The sequence below is a fragment of the Malaclemys terrapin genome, chromosome 1, assembly GCF_027887155.1.
Source record: "Malaclemys terrapin pileata isolate rMalTer1 chromosome 1, rMalTer1.hap1, whole genome shotgun sequence".
NCBI classification, from domain to species: Eukaryota; Metazoa; Chordata; order Testudines; family Emydidae; genus Malaclemys; species Malaclemys terrapin.
This window is the reverse complement of record NC_071505.1, coordinates 43,122,151-43,145,734: the sequence shown is the minus strand read 5'-3', so window position 1 is coordinate 43,145,734 and position 23,584 is coordinate 43,122,151. Positions and strand designations below refer to the sequence as shown.

General features: G+C 42.5%; 1 protein-coding gene across 3 annotated transcripts in view; it reads right to left on the bottom strand.

Annotated features, from left to right (window-relative positions):
* Window positions 1-4,439: 4,439 nt before the first annotated feature.
* AASS (aminoadipate-semialdehyde synthase) overlaps window positions 4,440-23,584 on the bottom strand; it is a 54,068-nt gene continuing 34,923 nt past the window's right edge. For all 3 annotated transcript variants that reach the window (XM_054023254.1, XM_054023272.1, XM_054023263.1), the window contains 7 exons: window positions 23,126-23,266; window positions 21,367-21,534; window positions 18,772-18,867; window positions 16,391-16,506; window positions 13,911-13,999; window positions 9,917-10,093; window positions 4,440-8,135 (listed from right to left, as the gene is read on the bottom strand). In XM_054023254.1, the coding sequence (XP_053879229.1) occupies window positions 8,002-8,135; window positions 9,917-10,093; window positions 13,911-13,999; window positions 16,391-16,506; window positions 18,772-18,867; window positions 21,367-21,534; window positions 23,126-23,266 (921 nt within the window). In that variant the 3' untranslated portion in view covers window positions 4,440-8,001. The remainder of the gene's footprint in view (window positions 8,136-9,916; window positions 10,094-13,910; window positions 14,000-16,390; window positions 16,507-18,771; window positions 18,868-21,366; window positions 21,535-23,125; window positions 23,267-23,584) is intronic.

Sequence of the window (23,584 nt, the reverse complement as noted above, 5' to 3'; positions counted from 1 at the left end):
CCACTGAGGTGCAAGTGCCAGTGAGGTTAATTTTGATTTTATGGCTATTTCCCAAACCCCATTCCTCTTACTTTATATTTCCTCTCCTCACCATAGTATCAGCACACAGTATGATTCACAGCAACAGCACAAGTAACTCTAAAGCTTGTGTCTGCTCCAGCTTTTGTGCTAGGAAAACTGGACCATAACCCAACACAATGTCATACTTTTTTCCCCTGGCAACTTCTATTTTTACCCCACTTCTTCCACTTAAAAATAGTTATATATAATCCAAATACACAAAATGGTTTATAGGCAAATACACTCCACTGTAGCTGTTAAATCTAACTCAGACTAAAAGCAAAACTGAACGGTCCTATTTTGAAAATTCACCCTTGAAATCAGTGTTTCTTTCAAACTACAAAACTTTAGTTTGAAAGGAACACTGTCCATTTTAAAATAATAAGCCAAGGAATCAAGTGGTTTTCCAAGATTTTTTCCACCGATGTCTGCAATCACATTCATCATCTTAGCATGCCTGACAAGTTATTTAAAACATAAGTCCTTAGGATAATCTCTTTAGCAACACATATTGGAAAGAAATTAAGAATCATAAGAAATCTTCCCTAATCTTCAACCTGTGATGGATTATTGATTTTAATAAATGTGTGTCAGTTCCCAAATAGAGCTGGCACGTAATTCTCAGACAAAGGCCATCTTTTAATTAATTTTCTTCTTATAATCCAGGCTACAGCCTCAAAAGACAGAGCCTGTCTTTGTAAACTGGGTCAAGTGGGGAAAAGATGTTAGGTATAGACTGCTAACCGCCAACTAACTGTCAATTTAAGGATTTTTTTTTTTTAAACCAGTGTATAGCATGCTATGCTTAACAGGTTTCCTGCTAAGAACACCCACATAAACATATACTCACCAGCAACACTCCCAACCCCTGAAAATACAGCATTTGTTATTGTGACTGCATATGTAAGGAAAACTTTTGCAGCTGACATTTATGTATCATGTGAAAGACACACTAACAATTGCCAGCAGGTAGGGCTCTCAGCCATGTGTAATGATTTTGAAGGTTAAATTGTTGCTTACATTATGGATAGTGCAGGTAGTGACACCTCTAGTTACAGCTGCCTGCTCCTTGGCTTTATAAGACCGTAGTTTCCGTTGCTTATAACTTTGCTGTCTGGGCAGCCATTTTTCATTCCGGGCGGCTCCCTCACGATAACTGGAACATTTCTGCTAAAACTGGCAATAAGATGGTTGGGGGACGGGGAGAGCGGGACAGAGAGCGAGAAGGAAGGTTGTTTTGCTCATGGTCAAAGAAATTCTTACTCATTTTGTTAAGGAACTCTATCACCTCCATGATTTGTTGCAAGGGCTTGATGTTTGGCAGGTACATTATCCTGATGTTATGGCTATGCCTTTAGCCATCCACATAAACCTTCACCAAATTTGGCCACACTGTGAGCTCTGAACATACACACACTAAGCAGCCTTGTTAGCATTTGACAGTTAAATGCTCTGAAGCGTCCACTGGCATGTTCCTGCAGGGGCTGAAGAGGACTTCCCCTGAAACTGCATCTCTCCATTGTGCGAGGCTGCAGTGGTGCTAGGCACAGGAACTGAGACTGACACGCATTCCTGAGCTCCCAAGATTCTTGCTATTGAGAGCCCAAGCAACCTGGAGAAGGTAGCAGAAGCCTGACTGGAAAGCAGAGGCTTAAGGAATATGGGGAGCAGGAGCCAGGGGGATAGAGAAAATAAAGGGGCCTGGGGAAGGGGTGAATGGAAGAGTTAGGCAGCTGGGAGAGTAGACAGGTGCAGAGTTGGGGCAAGAGCCAGAAAGGAAGAACTGGTGCATAAGGGCAGAGAGGAGGGGTGGAGTTTTCATAGGTACACAGAGGAAGCCGGGACAGTGGATGGGAGCAGCGGTGGCCAGGGGAGTGGGTGGGTGGATTCATAAAGCTGAGGGGGGAGGGAGACAGGATCCAAGTGCTGGGGGGGTGTAGATAGTTGCAGAATGGAAAAGAAGCAGGGTGAGAAAGTTAAGAGGGAAAAGTGTGAGATCATGTAATTAAAGACTGGCACATAATGTACTGTATGGGGGGGGAGCTAAATTAAGGGTGCACAGGCCAGCTTAACACAGGCATCTCCTAATGGGTGAGTGCGTCACTTTGCAACCTTAATAGAGGAGTTTGAGGGGCCAGTTTTGTTCAACATCTGTATCAATGATCTGGATGATGGGATGAATTGCACCCTCAGCAAGTTCGCAGCTGACACTAAGGTGGGGGGAGAGGTAGATATGCTGGAAGGTAGGAATAGGGTCCAGAGTGACCTAGACAAATTAGAGGATTGGGCCAAAAGAAATCTGATGAGGTTCAACAAGGACAAGTGCAGAGTCCTGCACATAGGATGGAAGAATCCCATGCACTGCTACAGGCTGGGGACCGACTGGCTAAGCAGCAGCTCTGCAGAAAAGGTCCTGGGGATTACAGTGGACGAGAAGCTGGATATGAGTCAGCAGTGTGCCCTTGTTGCCAAGAAGGCCAATGGCGTATTAGTAGGAGCGTTGCCAGCAGATTGAGGGAAGTGATTATTCCCCTCTATTCGGCACTGGAGAGGCCACAGATGGAGTATTGCATCCAGTTTTGGGGGGCCCCCCGCTATTGAAGGGCTGTGGACAAATTGGAGAGTCCAGCGGAGGACAACAGAAATGATAGGGGGCTGGAGCACATGACTTATGAGGAGAGGCTAAGGGAACTGGGCTTATTTAGTTTGCAGAAAAGAAGAGTAAGGGGGGGATTTGATAGCAGCCTTCCGTTACCTGAAGGTGGATTCCAAAGAGGATGTAGCTCGGCTGTTCTCAGTGATGGCAGATGACAGAACAAGGAACACTGGTCTCAAGTTGCAGTGGGGGAGGTCTAGGTTGGATATTAGGAAATACTATTTCAAAAGGAGGCTGGTGAAGCACTGGAATGGGTTACCTAGGCAGGTGGTGGAATCTCCATCCTTAGAGGTTTTTAAGGACTGGCTTGACAAAGCCTTGGCTGGGATGATTTAGTTGGTGTTGGTCCTGCTTTGAGCAGCGGATTGGACTAGACCTCCTGACATCTCTTCCAACCCTAATCTTCTATGATTTAGATGGAATATATATTTATTGCCATTGGGATTACTTTTGTGATGCTCAGTAATCATGGCACCATTTCATTTACACTCATTAAGCCACCTTAGTAATTGTCTAGAAGTCCACCAGCCTCAGCTTCTTACAATAAGTGTTTTACATCTTTTATTTGAATGAGGAAAAATACTCAACTACCTAGAAGACACCCACTTAAAAAAAAAGAAAAAAAAAAAAAAAAAAAAAAAAAAATCAGAAATGCAGTTCATGTCATGTGTCCCATACCAAAACCCCCTGATCTTAACTCTTCCTCTGATTACCTTGCTAAGGTGTTCTTGATGCAGATCACACTGTTATAGCCCTCCCTCAGCCAGCTCAAGGGTCAAGAGGAGTAATAATAAAATTAAAGGAGAAAGGGAAACTAAAGAAATTGGGTTTTAAATTCTCTAATCCCCAATCAAAGGAATCTGCCAATAAGATTCCATTACCTTATCCCTCAGCAAGGGTTGCTCTACACAGGTTTTGTACTGGTATTTTAAAAAAGCCACACAAAGTAGTTATACTAGAAAAAGCCCTACTGTGGAGACAGTTTGAAGGTGCATTACAGAAGTATACCTTATTCCCCTTCCTTGACAAAAGTAAGCTATACCAATACAACTGCATTGACAGTGCAGGAAGAGAGGGTTGTACTACTTTAACTGTACCAATATAGTTAAAGCAGTAGAACCTGTGCGTGTGGACATGGGAGCCGATTGTCCAGAGTGCTGTCCACCTACCCTGTGCTAGTACTCCCCCAGCTCAAGGAGCAGTTAGAGTCCATGAAAGTGTGAAGCTAGGACAGCAGATCTGGAGGTGGAAATGAGGGGGTGGTGAGAGGTGTAGAAAATGGCAGGTGATGTTGAGGAGAGGGGTTATAATCCCCATTGCCAGCTCCACAGAGGTACAGTTACAGTTGTGGGCCTGTGGTGTGAAAAGTACAACTTTAACTGTGCATTTTCTGGGTTTCTAATGTTTGTGTGGTTGAGTATTTATCCATTTTGATAGGGGCCCTGATCTCACCCACTGCTGCATACAGGCAGACCCCTCTATCCATTCAGAGCCTCACTGAAGTCTGCAGAATCAGAGCCTCTGGGGGAAACCCTGGCTCCACTAAAGTCAAATGGGAGTTGTGCCATTGACTTCAACAGGGCCAGAATTTCACCCTGGAGTTTAGACAGTTTAGTTTAGACAACAGCTTCTGGACACCCCAAACTGTTCATGGACATTTGTTTCTGCAGCCACAACCATGATCTAGTTTGTGATTTATGCAAAAAAGGAGGCAACTATAAACTCAGCTTCAAAAGACATTTATTGTGTACAGAAAACTTCACAAGAGAAGCCCTGGACGTCTATCAATTCTGCATACAAAATAATCCAACATCAGAAGTTCCCACATTTAAAAAGCAAAAAAGCTATTTTCACTCCACGCAAAAGTATAATTTAAAAGTTTAAACTCCAGATTTTTTTTCTTTAAGCACCATGCATCAGCTGATACAATTTTCAGCACTCTCCCTCTATCACTTTAAAGACAAGTCTACAGTCTTCAGAAAGGACTTTCAGTGGCTTTTTGGTTTCGAAAAATGGCCTAGCAGAACAGACAGCCCTAGTGCTGGGAAATAGCAATACATTCTCTCCTATCCCTTCAAAGGGGGCAGAGGTAGTTCGTGAAAGAAACACCAGAGTGGTTCCTCCTTTCCTGCTCTGAAATCAGTTTAAAAAAAAAAAAAAAGAAAAGGAAAAAAAAAACCCCATTTTCTTAGTGCACTTGCTTTCTGTCATTGGGGGTAATGAATGCATGGCTTAGTGGGTGGGGGGGTGGGGTCTAGATAGAGTTCTTGGGTGAAATCCCAGTCCTCTTGAAGCCAATGGGAGTTTTCCCATTGACTTCACGGGGATCAGGATTTCACCCATTTATCCTGATCATCAAAACAGACATGGTAACCTAGTAGAATCAAGAGGTGGGATCATGAAGTAGTTCCACTACTAAATCCCTCCCTAGACACCTATTTAACCCTTGGACTTTTTCTACCATCTCTTACTTTCTGCTTCCTCCCTCTACCACCTTCTCTCCTCAGCTTTGTGGCAACCATCATCGTATTAAATACTGCCCCTAGAACATCTAACTCCTGTGAAAATAGTTTATTTTTACCTCTAATCATGAACTTCATCTATGCTTGCAGCTGATTCCTACTACTGGACAAGCTGCCTCACTTCCAAAACCAAAAATTACCTCTGGTAGCCCAGCCTCTCAGGGCTGTGACATAGTAAACTAGGGAGAAGGGTGCAGTGGGGAACCACCAAGAAGAAACGCAGGCAGACTTCCAGAATCAAAGGTCAGTATTACACGAGGGAAGGACAGCTTTACAGGCCAGACACTGCTCCGTGGAAGTCCTAACTGATTAACATATTGGATGAATGTTTTCACAATGTGTTCTAGGACAAGGTAGAGAGGAAGGAGAACACACTCACAGACCAGTGTAAAAACAATAGTACATCCTGAATTTATACTTCTCTGCCTATAATATCTTAAGGCCTTGCGCACGACAGTCTTTTTTCTTTTACCCTTGTAATTACATTATTTGATAGGCCAAGTTAAGTGGAAAGAGTAATTCAAATGTAAACAGACTTAAGAGCTTTTCTCCCAATGACATTTTAACTGCACTATATTTACATCCTAAATGCCCTTGCGAATCCCAAGCGTAGAGTACTTTTATATGCCATTGCATGCCTTTTAACTGGAAAAAAAAAAAGCAATACATGCTATAGTTATTAATCCAATGTATAATAAGCTTCTATTCAGTAACTAGAAACATGGATTTTGGTGTGGGGTTGTTTTTGTTTTTTTTTTTAAGCACTCTTTGGAATAAATATACAGGTTAATAATTTCATATCTGGCAGATATGAAAATGCAGATTTTATATTTAAAGCCTGCAAGACTGCCATTTCAAGATTTCACATGATTTAAGTCACTAGCGAACTAGAGTTTCTGAAGTTATAATTGCTTTCATATTACCCTGAGATGTACAAAAATATTATTCATTTATTTTACAACATGATCAATATTTTCTCGGTAACAAGATGCAAATTCAGTATTTAGTTCTGCTTCTGGTACTGACTTTGGTATACACTTGTCAATGACTTAGACCAAGACAATGTTTAAAGTTAATTCCTGGTTGGAACTCATTAACCAGATGTACTTCTGTCATATTAATATGCACATAAGCGCTAGGTCCATAAAAGGGATTTAAATGTTAAGCATCACAGGGCTTAACATTTTAGGCACCCTGCTACCTAGTGACTTCCATAGCTGAGTTATGTATCCATGCTCCCTATACAATGCATGGGGAGAGTTAGGTGCCTAAGAATGGAATCCACAAAAGCCAGCATGCTGAGTGGGGAGTCATGTAAGCTAGCCAATAGGAAATGATAATTGAGGGGGTATAGTTCAACCCTACCCCTCAAAGGGAGTTAGGTGGCTAACTCCAGGCTCCTCTCTCAGTTTAGAATTCACAGGCATGATCCCTTTTCCTAGAGTTAGATACCTAAGCCCTTTCTTGCAGCAAGCAAAAAAGGAGGAGGAGCTGTTCCTCTCTTATAACCTTTAGGCCAATGATTAGATACTCACCCAGGATTTAGGAGACCCCCAGGTTCAGTTCCCCTTCCTGCCAGAAGAGGAGTAGGACCTTGAACTTTGTCTCCCCACTCCCAGGAGAGTGGCCTAACCACCAGGCTATGGGGTATTCTGGTACAGTTTTCTCTCAGTCTCTCATGTTCAGGGGTGTGTGCAGAAATTTAACTTTGACTGTGGGGGGAGAAAACATTCTGTGCCCCCCCTTCCCCCAGCAGGAGCTCACTCATCCCTCCCTCCCTCCTCCTCCCCCCAGCTCTGGCTCCCCGTCTCTTCTCCTCCCCAGCTCGCTTTTCCCTCTCCCTTCTCCTCCTATCCCAGCTCCAGCAGGAGCTTGCTCTCCTCCCTGTAGCCCTGGAGGAGTTCTGTGCCCCCGATGATTATTGGGGGGGGGGGGGGTCCATGCTCCAGCTTGCTCGCCTTGTGCACACCCCTGCTCCTGTTGAAGCTGTTCCACTGAGTATAAATAAATCTTCGTCAGGCCAGAGAGAATGTGCTTCTGAGAACAGCTAACATATTGGGCCCTGCAGGAGAAACAGGTGGAAGACGCCTAGCTCATGCCTAAGCCCCAGTGGCACCGGGGCACCTAAGGCAGCTATTTGCATACTCGGACACATTTTTAGGAACCATGGGAACTTTACCAAAAGCAATTTTTGTGCCTAGGGATTTTTGGCACATACAGAATTAGATGGCAGCTGTGTGGGGATCAGAGGATCTAAATTTTGGATTTAGGAACCTAAGGTGTAAGTTATGGTCCTAAATCCTTTTTGGACCTAACCCTGAGATTTTTCCTACAATAGAGTTCCATGCTTCTGCCAATAACATACTCATGTTCTAAAGATATACACTGTTTAAAATCTCCTTAGATATCTTCTTTATTAGCAAAGTGTATACTACAAATACATCATTACTGTATTATACAGTGTAATAATGCATTGTAAGGTATGTTCACGGCAAAAGGCTTTGGGCACTTTATGATGTGACCTGTTAAGCCAATTGGCTCTGGTCAGGATACTTGAACAGCCCCCACAGTTTTGAAGGGAAAAGTGCTACCTTTTATACATCTAAATATTCATTAGGCCCACATAAAGGCAGGTAGATAATTTTATAAAGGGCATAATTTGTGCCTCAGTCTGTAGGCACTCTGAAGTAGTGGGCCCACAATTGTGTATATAAAACTGGAAGTCTAACTGAGATCCTTAAAAAAAAAAAACAAAACCCAAGCTCAATCTCTTGTTAGTTCTTGTCGGATAATGCTTTGGGTACTACATACAATGCCTTCTGCTCTAATGCGCTCAAGAATTGGTGCATAGATATTCTTCGTCAATGGAATTACCATGCCTTTGGCATCAATTTCACCTGAAAGATTAAAAAAAGGAAATTACATGATACTTAGACTAATGTGCATATACTAATTTATGTTGCAGTGTATAGTATTGATGCTGCCTGGAGGTGAAAGCAAAGTCAATCTTTATTTCAAGAGATACTGAAAAAAGAACTTTTTGCACATTTCAAATGGATCCAACAAAATATGTGGAAGACTTTCCAGTTTGGCCATGAGTGTCAGGTGTGGAACAATTTCTTCCCTTGTAAACCAAACTAAAAAGAGCAAGGTGAAATCAGACTCCGAAAGTTTTTCTTCATTTCCATTTAGCCAATAAAGGAACAGATCTGAATGTGAGGAATGGCTTAGAGGTGGCCACAACCAATAAGCACATGCTTATTTACATATACAGTCTGGGTTAACATTGGTTGGTTAACATTAATGCAGGCCTCAAAAGTCAAATGATTCAGAGGGTGGGGATGAGAGCAACTAGCTTTAGCCTGTTGTGAGTCAAGATCTCCCTGCCGAATGCAACAAAAGTTTATTTGCCATGTCAAAGGCCTCTCTTCCCTGGCAAAAACATTTAGTAACAATAGTCAAAATCCTTTAAGGATAGTTAAGATTTTGCAAGTGAGCTGAAGCCTCTCAATATCTTGGGTCAGACTCTGCAATCCTTAGTCATGCTGAGTAACTTTTACTCACACAACTAGCCCCATTGATTGACAGGATTACTCACGGGAGTAAATGCAGAATTTGGATCTTTGTGGTTCAACAATCTCCTTGTAAGCCACAGAATGAATAGGATCTCAGTCTTGAGAAAGGACAATGTAATTCCAGAGGGGAAGCAAGGATAGCGCATCATGCAACAGTAATGCTCCCCTCCTTCTCTGCGTGCAAATGATCACGCTAGAAAGCAGTGATAGATGGCGCACAAAGAGTGACTTTTTGGTTGTGGTTTTAGGGAAGATTTTGGTTATGGAGAAAGAGTAGCTCCCATTCCTCAAAATGATCTAACATCCCTCCCATCTCTCCTTTAACATGATCTCTGAAAATCAAATCAGGAATCGGTCTGCACGGCTAGACTTGTATTTTAGTTAGTATTGAGTTACTCTGGGGTTTCAGCAGTGGGCCCTAAAACCATTCAGCATAAAGATTAGGAGGGGACCAAAAATGTCATGGAGTTTTCACGCTTAACCCATACTTTGTAGATCATTTTTAAAGGCAGAAAAACACTTTGGGACCTTTGGATGAAAGCTTCTATGCAGATGTTAGTCATTAATAAGTATCATTAACATGCCTTTAGTACAGTTTAGATTTTAAAAAATAATCAGTGACAAAGTGTTTTAAGAAAATCACTAACATCCATGCCCAAAAATGGAAATTAAAAAAAAAAATAAATTTAAGATGATCTAGGAACAATTCAAGACTTTCTAAAGGTGGTTTATATAAACTGTGGGCTAGTCTACACTGGCAGCGCTTTAACGTGGCTTGTGTAGTCGCAGCAGAGCTGGGAGAGAGCTCTGCTCTCCCGGTGCTCTAAAAAACCCACCTCCACAAGGGGCATAGCTACCAGTGCTGGGAGCATCTGGGTGCACTGTCTACACTGGCACTTCACAGCGCTGAACCTTGCTGCGCTCAGGAAGGGGTCTTTTCACACCCCTGAGTGAGAAAGTTGCAGTGCTATAAAGGGCCAGTGTAGACAAGCCCTGTGGTGTAGTCTACATTTTCTAGAGGTAGCAGAACACAAAGAAAGGTGTGAAGCAATTCCCTAAAATAATTATTGTATATTCATAGTATAGGATGAATAGCCACTTACCATCTAGAACCATCTTAGCAGCAATAGCTGTGGGGTACCCTACAGTTTTAGCCATTGCAGAATATCCTTTATCATCACCATACACAACCAGACTGATGAATTTATCTTCCAAATGGCCAGATGGGTGCCTGATACCTATTTCATTTCTCATAATTATCATATCTCGTTCTCCAGCACCTAAAGAGACAAACCTAGATTATTATAGATCATTTAATAGGGGGCAGGGATAGTTCAGTGGTTTGAGCATTGGCCTGCTAAACCCAGGGTTGAGAGTTCAATCCTTGAGGGGGCCACTTAGGGATCTGGGGCAAAATCAGTACTTGGTCCTGCTAGTGAAGGCAGGGCCAGGACTCTATGACCTTTCAAGGTCTCTTCCAGTTCTAGGAGATAGGATATCTCCATTAATTTAATTTGTATTACAGTAACACAGGGCTCCATTGTGCTAGGCACTGTGCACACAATGAGAAGATTAGCTGCAGGCCCAAAAGCTTACAAATCAAATGTGTGTGTGCTCTGCTTTATTCTCTTATTTCTGCTTAACCCGAACAGTCACCTGCCAGTGCTAAGCGCCTGATCCCAAACATTTCACATATAAAATAAACCAAGTTAGAATGATAACAGTTCTGTAAGATGGAGCATGGGTCCTATTGAACTTACTCGGACTTCATTGGAGACTTTCCTTATTCACATCAGCACAAGTGAGATCAGAATCAGTCCCATGATAATTGAAAAACCCATGTAAAAAGGGTTAGCTGCATCAGTGGTAAAGTTACCCAAGGCACACTGTACTTGGCTACATAAACCCAGTCATGGAACCCTTGGAGAAGTAGAAAATTAACCCACAACAGTTCTGGGCTAATATGGCCATTTGACCAGCTAACCACTTCATAACGTAGTTCTTGTTCTGAAGATGCATCTTTATATGGCTGAATTATTAATTTTCCCACCTTGGGTTATTTCACATCTGTTTAGACATCCATAAAATGGACATAGAATGGATACTGTGATTAGTCTTGATCCTGCACAATTCTGAGCTCTCTGGTCCTGATGCTGCAAAGCACTTCAGCACGTGCTTATCTCAAAACATGTGCAATCCCATTTGCTTCAATGGGACTGCTCATATTATGTGCTTTGCAGGTTCAGTACCACACTGCTTTACTTTTCCCATCACACAAACCTTTGGATCAGCTGTATATATAGAAGACACAATTTACTAAAGTACAACACTAATTTCTATTAGGCCTGGTCCACACTAACCCCCCACTTCGGACTAAGGTACGCAAATTCAGCTACGTTAATAACGTAGCTGAATTCGAAGTACCTTAGTCCAAACTGCGGCAGGCAGGCTCCCCCGTCGATGCCGCGTACTCCTCTCGGCGAGCTGGAGTACCGGCATCGACGGCAAGCACTTCTGGGATCGATCTGGGATTGATTTATCGCGTCTTGTCTAGACGCGATAAATCGATCCCAGAAGATCAATCGCTTACATCCAGACCAGGAAGTAAGTATAGATGTACCCTTAGAGTGGAGTTGCAGTTCATCATTGCTCTCTGTTAAGGCCTACTTTAAGTGCTTTAAAATCCACATGCTTACTTAGATGGTCTTAAAATTTACTATGCCTCATGGAGGTGCTGAATAGTGTTAGCTGGTCCAAACTTGGATCATTCTAAAATTCTTCTGCTTTCTTTGTTTTTGTTTTTTAAACCCACACCTGGGGCTCAAACTATGGCTCTGATCCACCCCAAACAGATCTCAGTCACATGGGATTTAGCACATGGAGTATGGCACTCACTACCCCTTGGGGTGGGAGATGTATATTGAAGAAGTTATTCAGGGTTAAGTGAGGAAAACAGCTGCAACCAAAAAATTTGAAATGGGATGTGCAGATTAGAGATTTGTTAAAACAGGGTTTGAGCCTTCAAAGGGAAACACAGTGGCCACTGAACCTGAGCTGCACCCATGGATTGTGAATTTGAACTCAAAGCTTGGAAGAAACCTGAGAACAATCAATGGGCATGATGTTACCCCCTTCAACAGAGACGGAGAGATTTATACTTTTGGGAAACATGCCTTGAGTGGTACAGCTAATATAGAAGGATGTTATATTTTCTGGAGGGGGGGCCTTCCATCATGTGAGCCAGGATCTGGGGTGACTTGCCCTTGTGGGGGTTCCAAACCCCTCTCCCATCTGGGCAGTCTGAGCCCCTTTCCCAGATTCTGCTCCCTTCCCATGTCAGTCAGGATCTGCGGAGGACTGTCCCTCTGGGTGGGGAACAGAGAACAGGCATGCTCGTACCAAACAATGCTGGGACTGGGATGAGCATGGGCTACGAATGGGCATGGTTTGGTACATAACAGAGGCTCGAAGGACTGACAGCAGGGCCGGGGGGCAGGGGAGGAGAAGGAACGGGACGGAGGAAGGCAGAAAGGGGAGATGAGAACATCCATTGAGATGAACAGAGCTGTTCACACATCTCAGTTATCTGGCCATTCTCATTCTGGAAGTGCCGAGTGATGCCTGGGGCCTTCTCACTCTCTCTCTCTCTGGTCCAAACTATATTTAATTATTTATACCATGTGGAACAGCTTCCACAGGAGCGACAGAGAGCCCCACATCAGAATATCCCATAGTCTAGTGGTTAGGCACACACTTGAGAGGTGGGATACCCCTGGTCATGTTCCGCCTCCTCATCAAGGAAAGCAGGAAACTGAACCTGGGTCCCAGGTGAGTACCACTGAGCTAAAAGTTACAGGGGGGGAGAGGGGTCATCCTCCTATGTTTCTCCTCCTCGACCTGGCTGTTCCATGTAGTTAGGTGTGCTCCAAGCATCCCAATGGATCAGACCCAGCAGACAAGACAGGTGTTTCATCTGCCTATATCCACCTGGTTTGAGGATTGCACTGGGGCATAGATGTGAGATAGGAATTCAGGTGCCCTGATGCCTCAAGTAGGCACATACCCTGAAGCAGAAACTTAGGCACCTAGGTGACTTCTACAGCTAAAATTTGGTACCTCATGAGTTTAGACATCAACGGGGTTAAGCAACTGCCAAGCGGGGGTCTTGGGGATCCCAGCATGAAACTGGCAGCTAAAGTCTTTGTGGAGCAGGGCTTACATGACTACCCATGGAGGAGACAACCATATAATCATGAGGAATCCTGTCTCCAGCCATTACGATAAAGGCCATCCACTCAGAGTAGCAGCCCCATAGCATTTCTTTCCAGCACGCAACCTCAGCAGCATGGAGAAGTCAGTCACCAAGATGATTTTGGTTCCCTTACTGCTCATCTGTGCCCTCCAAGGAAGATGAGAAGGCAGAGCAGAAGTTAATGATGATTGTGTAACACTGAACTACCGTATATACTCGTTCATTAGCCTGTTCGTTTATAAGCCAACCCCCAAGATAGGTAGGTAAAAATAGCAAAAACTGTATGACCCTTTCATAAGCCGACCCTATATTTCAGGGGTTGGCAAACTATGGCTCCTGGCCCGTTAGGATAAGCTGCTAGCGGGCCTGGCTGTTTTGTTTACCTGGAGCGTTCACAGGCATGGAGCCCCTCAGCTCCCAGTGTCCGCGGTTTGCCGTTCCTAGCCAATGGGAGCTTGAGGAAGTGACGCGCCACCACCAGAGATCACAATCGACTGGGAGATCCTCTAGGAGCAACCAGTTGACCGCAATCAACCAGTTGGTGACCACTGGCATAGATAATCCACCTCCCTGAGAGGCTGTAGCTAAGTCAATGGGAGAATTCTCCCATCCACCTAGTGCTGTCTACCCCAGGGGCTAGGTCGGTTTAACTGCGTCGTTCAGGGATGTGGATTTTTGACATTTCGACCTAATGTCCTAGTGAAGACCAGGCCTGAGAGCATCCACACAGAGGGTTTAACAAATCCACTTTAAAATCCATACCTTTACTTAATTCAGATTAATTTTCTTGAGTGTGTGTAGGCAAGACCTCAGTTCAAATGTGAAATAAAAGCAGGCTTACGTACCAAAGGGCAGCTTCAGCTCCATGTGCTTGGCAAGTGCCCCCACAATGGAGTCTGCTATAGGAACTGGCTCATCTTCAAGTATCCCTAACCTGGTGAGAGAGAGACGACAGAATGAGATCATTGCTTTCCTCTGAAAGTTACATTCTACAATACACAAATTGAGGGACGAGGTCCTTAGTGTGTAATTCTGGGAGAGGAGCAATAGGACATCATGTGGAATTTTGACCCTGTATCTATGTAACCGAACGCACAGGTGGATTAAAAAAAAAAAAAAAAAAAGGTGATTTAAACAAATAAAATTTATTTTTTTTTTCCTTTTGAGAAATAAACCCGTTTAAAATTAATTTTAGAATTATAACAACTCATGTTAAGGCCTAAGCTTACTAGAACATATTAAAATCATTTAAACAAACAAACAAAAAATATGCTGCATCAATGAGTCCGCCTCAAAATTTTAAACGAGTTAAAGAGTGGTACTTGTTTTCCCCCCGATTCTCTATAATTAAACATCTTTAACTTTTGAGGTCAGCTCAAGCTATATTATATATGGGTGTGTGCCATGCGCGCCACAATTTTATGAACCACATAAAGTAAGAATCTATTTTCAGTCTTTCCAGTGTCGTGAATGCTGGTATTTACATGTTTCCAAATGTAAGCACCTTCAGTTTGTTCTGTAAAAAAAACTTTTGCCTTCATTACTTTTAGGTTCAGTTTAGCTAGCAGTAGCAGAGAGAATAGTTTCTTCATTTGGATCAATTCATTCAAAGGTGAGAAACCAATTAGATGTTGGGGAGGAAAAAAACAAACAAACAAACAAAAAAAAAAAAAAAACAGGAAAGCTTGTTTTTCCTCTTCCCATCTAGAAATAAAAACCACATGGGAGATAAGATCTACGAATTCTAAAAACTTGAACATGCAGCCAGATTTTCAAAGCTATCTAGGTGCCTTAAAAAAATACAAATAGATACCTTGGGGTATTTTCAAAAAAATTCTAGGCAGGGAAAGCACCTAACCCCCATAGATTTCAAGGGGTTAGGCACTTAACCTGCTCAGACAGTTTTGAAAACACCAATAGGCACCTATCGGTATCTTCAGGCACCTAAATATCTTCAAAAAGATGGCCCATGGTGACCAGAAACAATTGATCAATTTACTAACTGAAATTCCTTTGTTTAGTAAATCAGTTAGTTTCAAATGCAAAAAACATTTTTGATAACCTTTTCTTGCTTATGTATCCAGAACACTTAAGGTAGTTCTAGTTAATACAAAGCATTTTTTAAGATGCTGTGTTCATGCATTTTTGTATGAGTTCTACCACAAATCAACATATTTTAATGGCTATACCAACCAACGAGAATGAACCTTTAGGAAAAAAGTACAAATGCAAAACTAGATGACCATTGATCATTTAAATCGAGGTTTCCTGCTTGCCAATTTAGATCAACCCACCCTGCGACTCAGCAGAACGGGAGTGCAGAGCATCTCTAGGATTAATTCCAGCAAAATTTCATCCATATGCATGGTCTACAGACTAGACGTAATACTACGTCACATTGCAGCAATTAACAAGATTTTTAACATCTTAGCAAAGCACTGTCCGATCTACAAATTAAAAACATATCATCCATTGGTCAGCTGAGAAAAGATGCAGGCACAGAAGAGGAGTGGCTTCCTGAATGTGACGCAGCATGTCATCAACAGAGCAGGAAGAGATTAAGTTCTCCTGGTTGCCAGTACCATATCCTAGCCACTGTGCTAGACACCTTGCTCTCTGGTGTCACCATGAGGTCAGACATTACTAATTTTATCATTGACAAAGGTTAAGATATATTTTGTAAAGAAACAGAGCAGAGTATATGAACCCACGTGACACAGTGCTCCAAAAATACTCTGCTAAGATACTAGGAAATATTTTGTGAATGGCGTTGCATTGGCAAATACTGGATTCCATTAACCCTCACCTCCACATACATCCCTCAAGATGTGTGTGGGTTTCTCTATGACTAAGAGGGTTTTTTTTTTTTTGGTTTGGTTGGGTTTTTTTAAACTTAAATGCATCCTTGAAGTTCTAGAAGACCTCTCCATTAGATCATAGCATTGCTAGTGAGATGCAAAAATCATCAGTGTGTCAATCGACTATTTGGTTAACTGCAATGCATGGAACCCAACGGAATGTTGCTAAATATTTTAGAGATCTCTAGGGTCAAACTTCTCAGTTTTCTAGAAGGTTAATAATGCGGGCTCTGTTCTGCAGCTTATCCCCATGCAACACGTCCAGATGTGTAACAACTGCAGGATCAGGCCTTGCCAAACCTTTGTCACAATCATCAAAACACAGGTTTAAAAGTAAAGTTTAGAGGAAAAACTCTGAATGACTATGTTTAGTAAACCCTAACATTCATGTTCTGGGCCATACACTTGGATTCTAGAAAGGCTTTCTTAAAAAAAAAAAAAAAAGAATCATGATTGGAATCTCCTACCATTCCACTGCTTGCAGCTGACTGTTGTCCTGTTCCAGTTTGTTGTAGATTGCGTCTCTAAGGACAGCAGATTCGGCAGAAGGTTTGAGTCCAAGCAGCTTACACATCAGCTCTTTCTAGTTACAAAAAAAATTCAAATAGCAAGTTACCACCTGCAGGCCTGGGACCTCTTCTCATACCCCTGGGATGAAGTTTTAGGAAACTAGCTTATCTAAAGGTGCAGGTCACAGAGGACAAAGTGAATCTCTAGAGTTTGCGGGAGAGAAGAGAGGAAGGTCTCTGCTTCCAGGGAAGCAAGGGTAGGACAGAATTCTAAAGTGCAGTGAGAGCCAATTGCCCCTTCTCCATACTGCAGGGAGTGAGAAAGGGGATGGGCTATCCATGTGCGTACACACATGGACAGTCTCTCCAGCCAGCACTCTTTCTGAACTACCTGTCTCTCCTGGGTCCTGCCCCCTTGCTGAGCAAGGGAAGGGGGGGAATGGGAACGTGAACAAACAAAAGACAGTGGGGGAGGACAACACTGAACCCAGAACTGCTTTATGTTGAACTGGTGGCAAATGTCAGAGACCAAGTGTCAGAGGAGCCAGAGGTTCTCTGCTTGGATGGGGGGGGGGGGGGGTTCTTAAAGCAGGTGAGAGTCGGGGGAATCCCATTTTGAAGAAGGGAGGAAACGGACTGATGAGGTGACTCTCAAGACCACCTGTTTGGGGGCAGGTCATCGGAAGGCCAGAACGATCGCCTAAGGGGTAGACACTTCAATTTACAAAAGGAAGGGGAAAAAGGACAGAATGGTGGCAGCCTGCCAACAGCCCTGATTTTAGTCATCTCACAAATGTTTACCCAAAAATCCTTTCCTATAACTTTTATACATATCTCAGGGACTGAATAGATTTTTCATTCATGCTAATTATTGCTTGCTCCATGTTCTTCCAAACATATAAGAAGGAAAGCTGTAAAGCAGGATTGCATGTATGAAGCAAGTGTCATCTGGCAGTTACAAAGTCAGTTCAGCAGCAAGCCTCAAGCTGTGACCTGGAAGATTGTACAAGAGAAATGAAATAAACGGAGAAATTCTTAAGGAGTCATAGGAGAGGACAACTCTGTCGTTAATACACGTGGATAAAATTTGTTGAAATGGCAGTGTTGCCATTTCTCATGCTATTGCGAGTCCTATCACAGTTGGAGTTTCTTTAAAGCCCCAGATCCTGGAGTTACGTTCACTGAAAAAAAACCACTTGCAGAAAGTGGACATTTGTGGGGGAGGGTTTCGATCACAAACCCATTTTTCCTTAAAAAATAGTTTACAGGAATAATGTTCAGCCAGGCTAGATTCTGGGCTCTTAGGATGTCTACACTGCAATAAGCCACCTGCAGCTGGCCTATGCCAGCTGACTTGGGTTTGCAGGGCTCAGGCTAAGGGCAGTTTAATTGTGGTATAGACACTGCAGCCTGAGCTCTAGGACCCTCTCACTTCACAGGGTCCTAGAATCTGTGCTCCAACCCACGCCCAAATGTCTACGCCACAGTTAAACAGCCCCTTAGCCTGAGCCCCAATAGCTGGCACAGGCAAGCCGCAGCTTTTTAATTGCAGTGTAGACATACTCTCAGAGGTCAAGCCTCTAATTGTATCCTTCTTAGCTACCCCCATCCCCGGTTGACCCTGTCCTACATTCACAGGCAGCCTTGAACAAAAGGAAAATACATTGTAGACCAGTCCCTTAGCTAGAATAATCAGTGTAGTCTCCCCGTGACCTCAATGGAGCTATGGGGATTTACACCAGCTGAGTTTCTGACGCTTGGGTGGCAGTTTGCAGATGACAAATATCAGGAGAAATGTCTAGGAGAAAAACTATATGTAAACTTAAGAACAAGGGAAGAATTTGCAAAACAGGTGGAAAGGAAGACAGCAGAGGAGGGCAGGACTTGAAAATATCCATCAAGGAAATTAAAAATATGCACAAGGATATATAGAATGAAAGTTCTCATATATTCATATGGGTAACCTGCATCAGAAAAGGCTTGTAAAAGCAATTCCTTGGCACGGGGGACAGGGGGGAAGAGAAGAGGGGGAAAAGAGGGGTGTCATGAGGAAATAAAATGCATGCTGAGAAGCCTCTGGGTTTGAGAGCATAAGAGCAGCCATACTGGGGCAGACCAAAAGGTCCATTTAGCTCAGTATCCGGTCTTCCAACTGTGGCCAAATGTCAGTGGCCAGTGAGAGCTGAATTATGAGCAAGAAAGGCCATTAAGAATTCAATCTCCTTACAAACACAAAAGAACAGAACTCAACATAGGCTTCCCAGAGAAAGCAAATCCCAAACCTTGGGAAAGATTAATGGAAGGAAAGAAGAAAAACAAATTAAATCCTACATACTTACCCAGGTTATAGGTGGTGCCGTTGAGCTAAGCAAAGGATATGGATCTGGGTTTATTAAACCTAATTTTACAAAGCCTCCCACGGCTTTCGAATACCCCTAAAACAAAACAAAGTTGTCTATAAATGCTGCACAGTGCAAGTTGATGCTCAGGTGAATATTTACATACTTCCCACTACAGTCAGACAAGGACAAACAAAGCCATGATTAATATTATGCACATGGGAAGACTGCAACAGTCAGATGTGATGCCAAGGAGGGTTTAACCTCACTGCCCTCCCCACTCCATTACCCCTTTCAATATGCTCTTTAACTGCAGAAGAAATAGCTATCCCTTCCCCAGCAAGTAGCATCGGTTGAACAGATCAAAGGGGTCAGCTGACTGGTACCTTCCCAAAGGAAAGGTTGTCATAATTGTTCAGCTGGCCAATAGCTAAATTAAAGACAAAGGACCTGATTCTGAGCTCACTCACCCCCAATTTTACATCAATACATGGACTGACATCAGTGGATTAACTCCTGGTTTACACCACAGTAAGTACAATCAGATTTGGGCTCAGAATGCCTACGGTACAAACATGTCGATCTTCCTCCAGAAATATCAGAGCTGTAAACAGCATAGAAGTGGAATGCATTCTAAGGGACACTGTCAAGGTTATTAGGCCTTTGCAATAAAAATCTCCTGACTGTTTGAGATTTTTTTTTTTTTTAAAAAGGCAAACAAAGCAGCATGCTTTATTCGAAGGTTTTCATTTAAAAAAATACAACTGCTGCTTCTTGATTCTCTGACATTAAAAGACTTCATAAACAAAATACTGCTCCATTTGTAAATTCTTCAAAGCAATTGGACATTAATTACTATGTAGACAGCACAGGATACAGGAAAGACAAGAACCCAGGTTAACAATAAAATACACTCCCACAAAGGGCTAATTTCATTCAGAGCACCCTCCACAGTGGCTGGCACAGAGAAATCACACGGGCACCATGTTTGGCAGTCAAAGGGAAGGTCTACACTGCAATAAAGACAATGCCATGGCAGTTACTGGCCTGGGTCAGGTGACTTGTGCTCGCAGGGCTCATTCAGGCTCTGAGACCCACTTCCCTTGAGGGGTTTCAGAACCTGGACTCCAGTCAAGACATTTACACTGCAATTTTTAGCCCTGCAGTCCAAACCCAGTGAGCCAAAGTCAGTTGATCCAGCCTCTGAGAATCAGGGCTGCAGTTTGTTTTTACTGTAGCGTAGATGTATCCGTAACAGTAGAGACCAATCCAGACATTTCTGTTACATGACTTAATTCCTTACCTACTTAAGCTTAGATCCAGATAAGCCGCTCTTAAACCAGTTTTCATGTCCACATAATGGGATTGCTCTGATTTAACTGTCAGTGCAACTCGTGTGTAGCCAAGACCTTACATACATTTTTAAAGTTTATGCTCAGTGCTAGAGGTTGAAGTCCACTAGATACCCACAGGACAGATAAAAAAAGCAATACTGCAAGCTCCCCTACAAAACCCTGCCAATGTATTTCAGTCCTAAAATGGAGGGACCAACTCCTTGAGATAAGAAAGTAGTGCAGTCTTCACGGCCATTCATGTCTTCACCTCACAGCTGAGAATATCCATTCGTGCCAGCTAAGCTGGTGGATATTTTTTAGTTTTTTTAAGTTCACACTTATCCACTGGGAACTAGATTTAGACCAACCATCACTTAGCATTTAAAGTACCTAGTAACCACAGTACCTACTGTAACAAAGTCATTTCACAGAGGCCTTATATTATTAGAGCTTCTGACCAATATAAACCATACTTGGACTTAGAAGGTGAAAGGTTCCAATATACCCTTCACTAACTCCTTGAGCCATCTCTGCTTTTGCACAAAGACAGAAAGGGACCAACTCAATCCTTTTGGATTATAATGCAGTGGAATTTTCATACCCCTCCCCCCCCACACACACAAAATAAATAAATAAATAAAAATTATCTACACCTCCTCATTCATGTCCACAAAATGCCAAAAACAAATCCTTGTGGCATCACCTCAGAGGAAGATGAGCAAAAGAGAAAGAAGGGGACATCAAATTACTCTTATCATTCACAAAAACTAGCTTTAATTTTCCATGTGTTTTTGAGAGTTGGCCAGAGAGTGCTTTTTATTATTATTTTGTTTTGTGCAAGAAGACAGTTTTCCTTTGGTATTTCATAAAAAAAAAAAAAAAAAATATGCAAGTTTCAGGAACCATCCCTGCCAACTTCTTAAAACATTTCTTCCCTACACTGTTGGGGGGGGGGGGGGGGTCAGAAACCCATGCAAATTGAATAGTCAACTATCTAGGGAAACGGGGGAAATTATTCTTGCTTCTTGGACACAGCAAAGTGCAGTCATATTCACAAAGTAAAGCGAAAAAACTTTTTTGGTCCCTTTTGGCTATAGCAATCACAGGTATTCCTCGTAACAATAGCAGGTAAAAAGTTCTCACTGAAAATGTGACAGACGTGAATTGAAGGGATACGGTCAACTGTTAAAAATTTGTCTAATTTGAACAAGATTTTAATAAAAAAAACAAAAAAAAAAACAGAAAATATCTGAGAATTTACCTTATACCTTAAGGTGCCTCTTATCAAGGTATGGGCTGATTGAATACCATATGGTTCCGCATATTTTGTACTGTCCCTGTTGGGAAAACCTTCCAAATTTAATCCTGGGAAAAAATCCATGACAGCAACAGAATCAAGCAATGCTCCTCCAGCTGGAATATTAATAATCTAAGGATTGTAAAACAAATAAAAAAATAAAAATAAAAATAAAAAATAGGCAGGTAAGTGCGCTGTATTTTAGGTTGTTTATTCAAAAGAACATTTCTATTTTCAATGCCTACTGCAGATTAGTGCTATGCTTTACACTCCGTAACAAGGGACCCAATTCTGATCTCACATCAGTGTAAATCTGGAATAACTTCACTGATTTACACCAGTGTAAGGAAGAGAAGATCTGGCCCTGGACTAGTTTGCCTTTCAAAAATTAAAGTTTTTGGGGGGGAGGGATTGGTTTGTTGTAGTCACTCTCCACCACGTGCACTGGATACAGAAGCTGCACCCACAAACATCTTCAGTTGCCACTAAAAAACAAGCAAATGTAAGGAATACATTGTTAAAGAAGAATAAAAGAATGGGATGACTAGCTCGATTATCAATGAGGCCTAAAATCTTGAACTGTGCTTCCTTCAAGCAGCTGAAGCACAGGTCTGCTCTGCTGCATCGATACCAATTCCTTTTGTGGCTTCTGAGCAAGGGGGCGATGTTGCCTTCTCAAAAGCCATCCGTGGCAGCAATGCCTGCAACCATGCCACAGGACTGTAGTGTGTGTTGCTTAAGACACATGTGGAGGAACGCCCACACAATAGTCAAAGAGAACTATGAATTTGGGGACAGGGAGGAGAATTGCTGCATTTACCAAGAGACCCGCAGAGCCTTTCATAAGGAATCCTGGACAGCCATGATCTAACTTCAGCTAGCAATGGGTGAACCAGCACAGAATTAAATAAACATTTCTCCATCTACCCACATGACCTTCATTTGAAATTGACCAATTTATTTTTTCCACATAAAAATCCAGTTCCCAATTCATTTTGCATGGTAGCTGGAACAGTGAAACCCTGAACTGTCACAAGAAAGCCTCTTTGGAGATCCAAGGGGTTTGGATAATCATCCAGCCTCTGGGATGCCTATACTGACTGAACTCCTGGACACTTAGTGGTGCACCCATCAGTAGTTTATCTGAGCAAAGTGGAGTGGGACAGAGGAACAAACACAAGCTTGGAAGCCAGAAACTCAGATTTCTAAATCTGGCAATGACACTGTCTTGCTGTGTTACGGGACCATCCAGGCACCTCCCCCACCCCCTACAAAGGAGATCAGGGATTGTTCTAGGCACCGTGCAAAGAGAATAAGATGCAGTCCCACAATCTAAACAGACAAGAGACACAAATTTTAGGAAAAAGGAAGCCTCTTCATCCCTATTTTACAGATAGGAAATGGGCACAAGGAGATCAAGTGACATAACACACACATGGCAGGGTTGGGGCCTGAACCCAGATCTCCATCCCAGTCCAGTGCCTTAATCACAAGCCACCCCTCTTTGCTGCCCTCAGACTTCCGCAAATATTAGCCTGAGAGTAGCAAGCAGGCATGTCACTTTATGCATACAGATAACAGGTGAGTGACAATTACTTAAACTCAGTTGTGTATCTATCAGTAGCTTAAAAATAATGCAACAGCTCACAAATCCCAGTTCCCTCTTCAGCCTAATACCATCTTCTCTGCTTGTGTTTAAATAGAAGAGTCAGGATTACTTCACCTCTCCATCTTTTAAATATGTGGCAGACTGAACTGTATTCAACAGAACACCCTGTGGACTCCAACTGAATTTGTATCGCAGAGGATTAGCAGAATATTCAGGAGCTGGCAAGCCACCGCAGAAGGAAGTGTACGATATGACCTGCAAATATAAAAATAAATCCACAAGTTGCATAGGATCTGTGACGTTGTGCAGTCTATATGGTTTTATAAAGATTTGATAAAAAGTGAATATAATGCAACTGGGATATGCTTCATGCAAAAGGTCTCTTGTAAAATATCATTACAAAACTTATAATCTACTGAGTGTGATCATTCTATTTGTAGAAATGTACCACTCTTGTATCTAAAACTAGAAATATAAAATATAACTCTGAGGGCCTATTGTAATTATGTAAAGTGTGGGCCATTAATGATGGTTTGGAATCTTGATGACTCCCATTAACAAGGACCCTTGTCT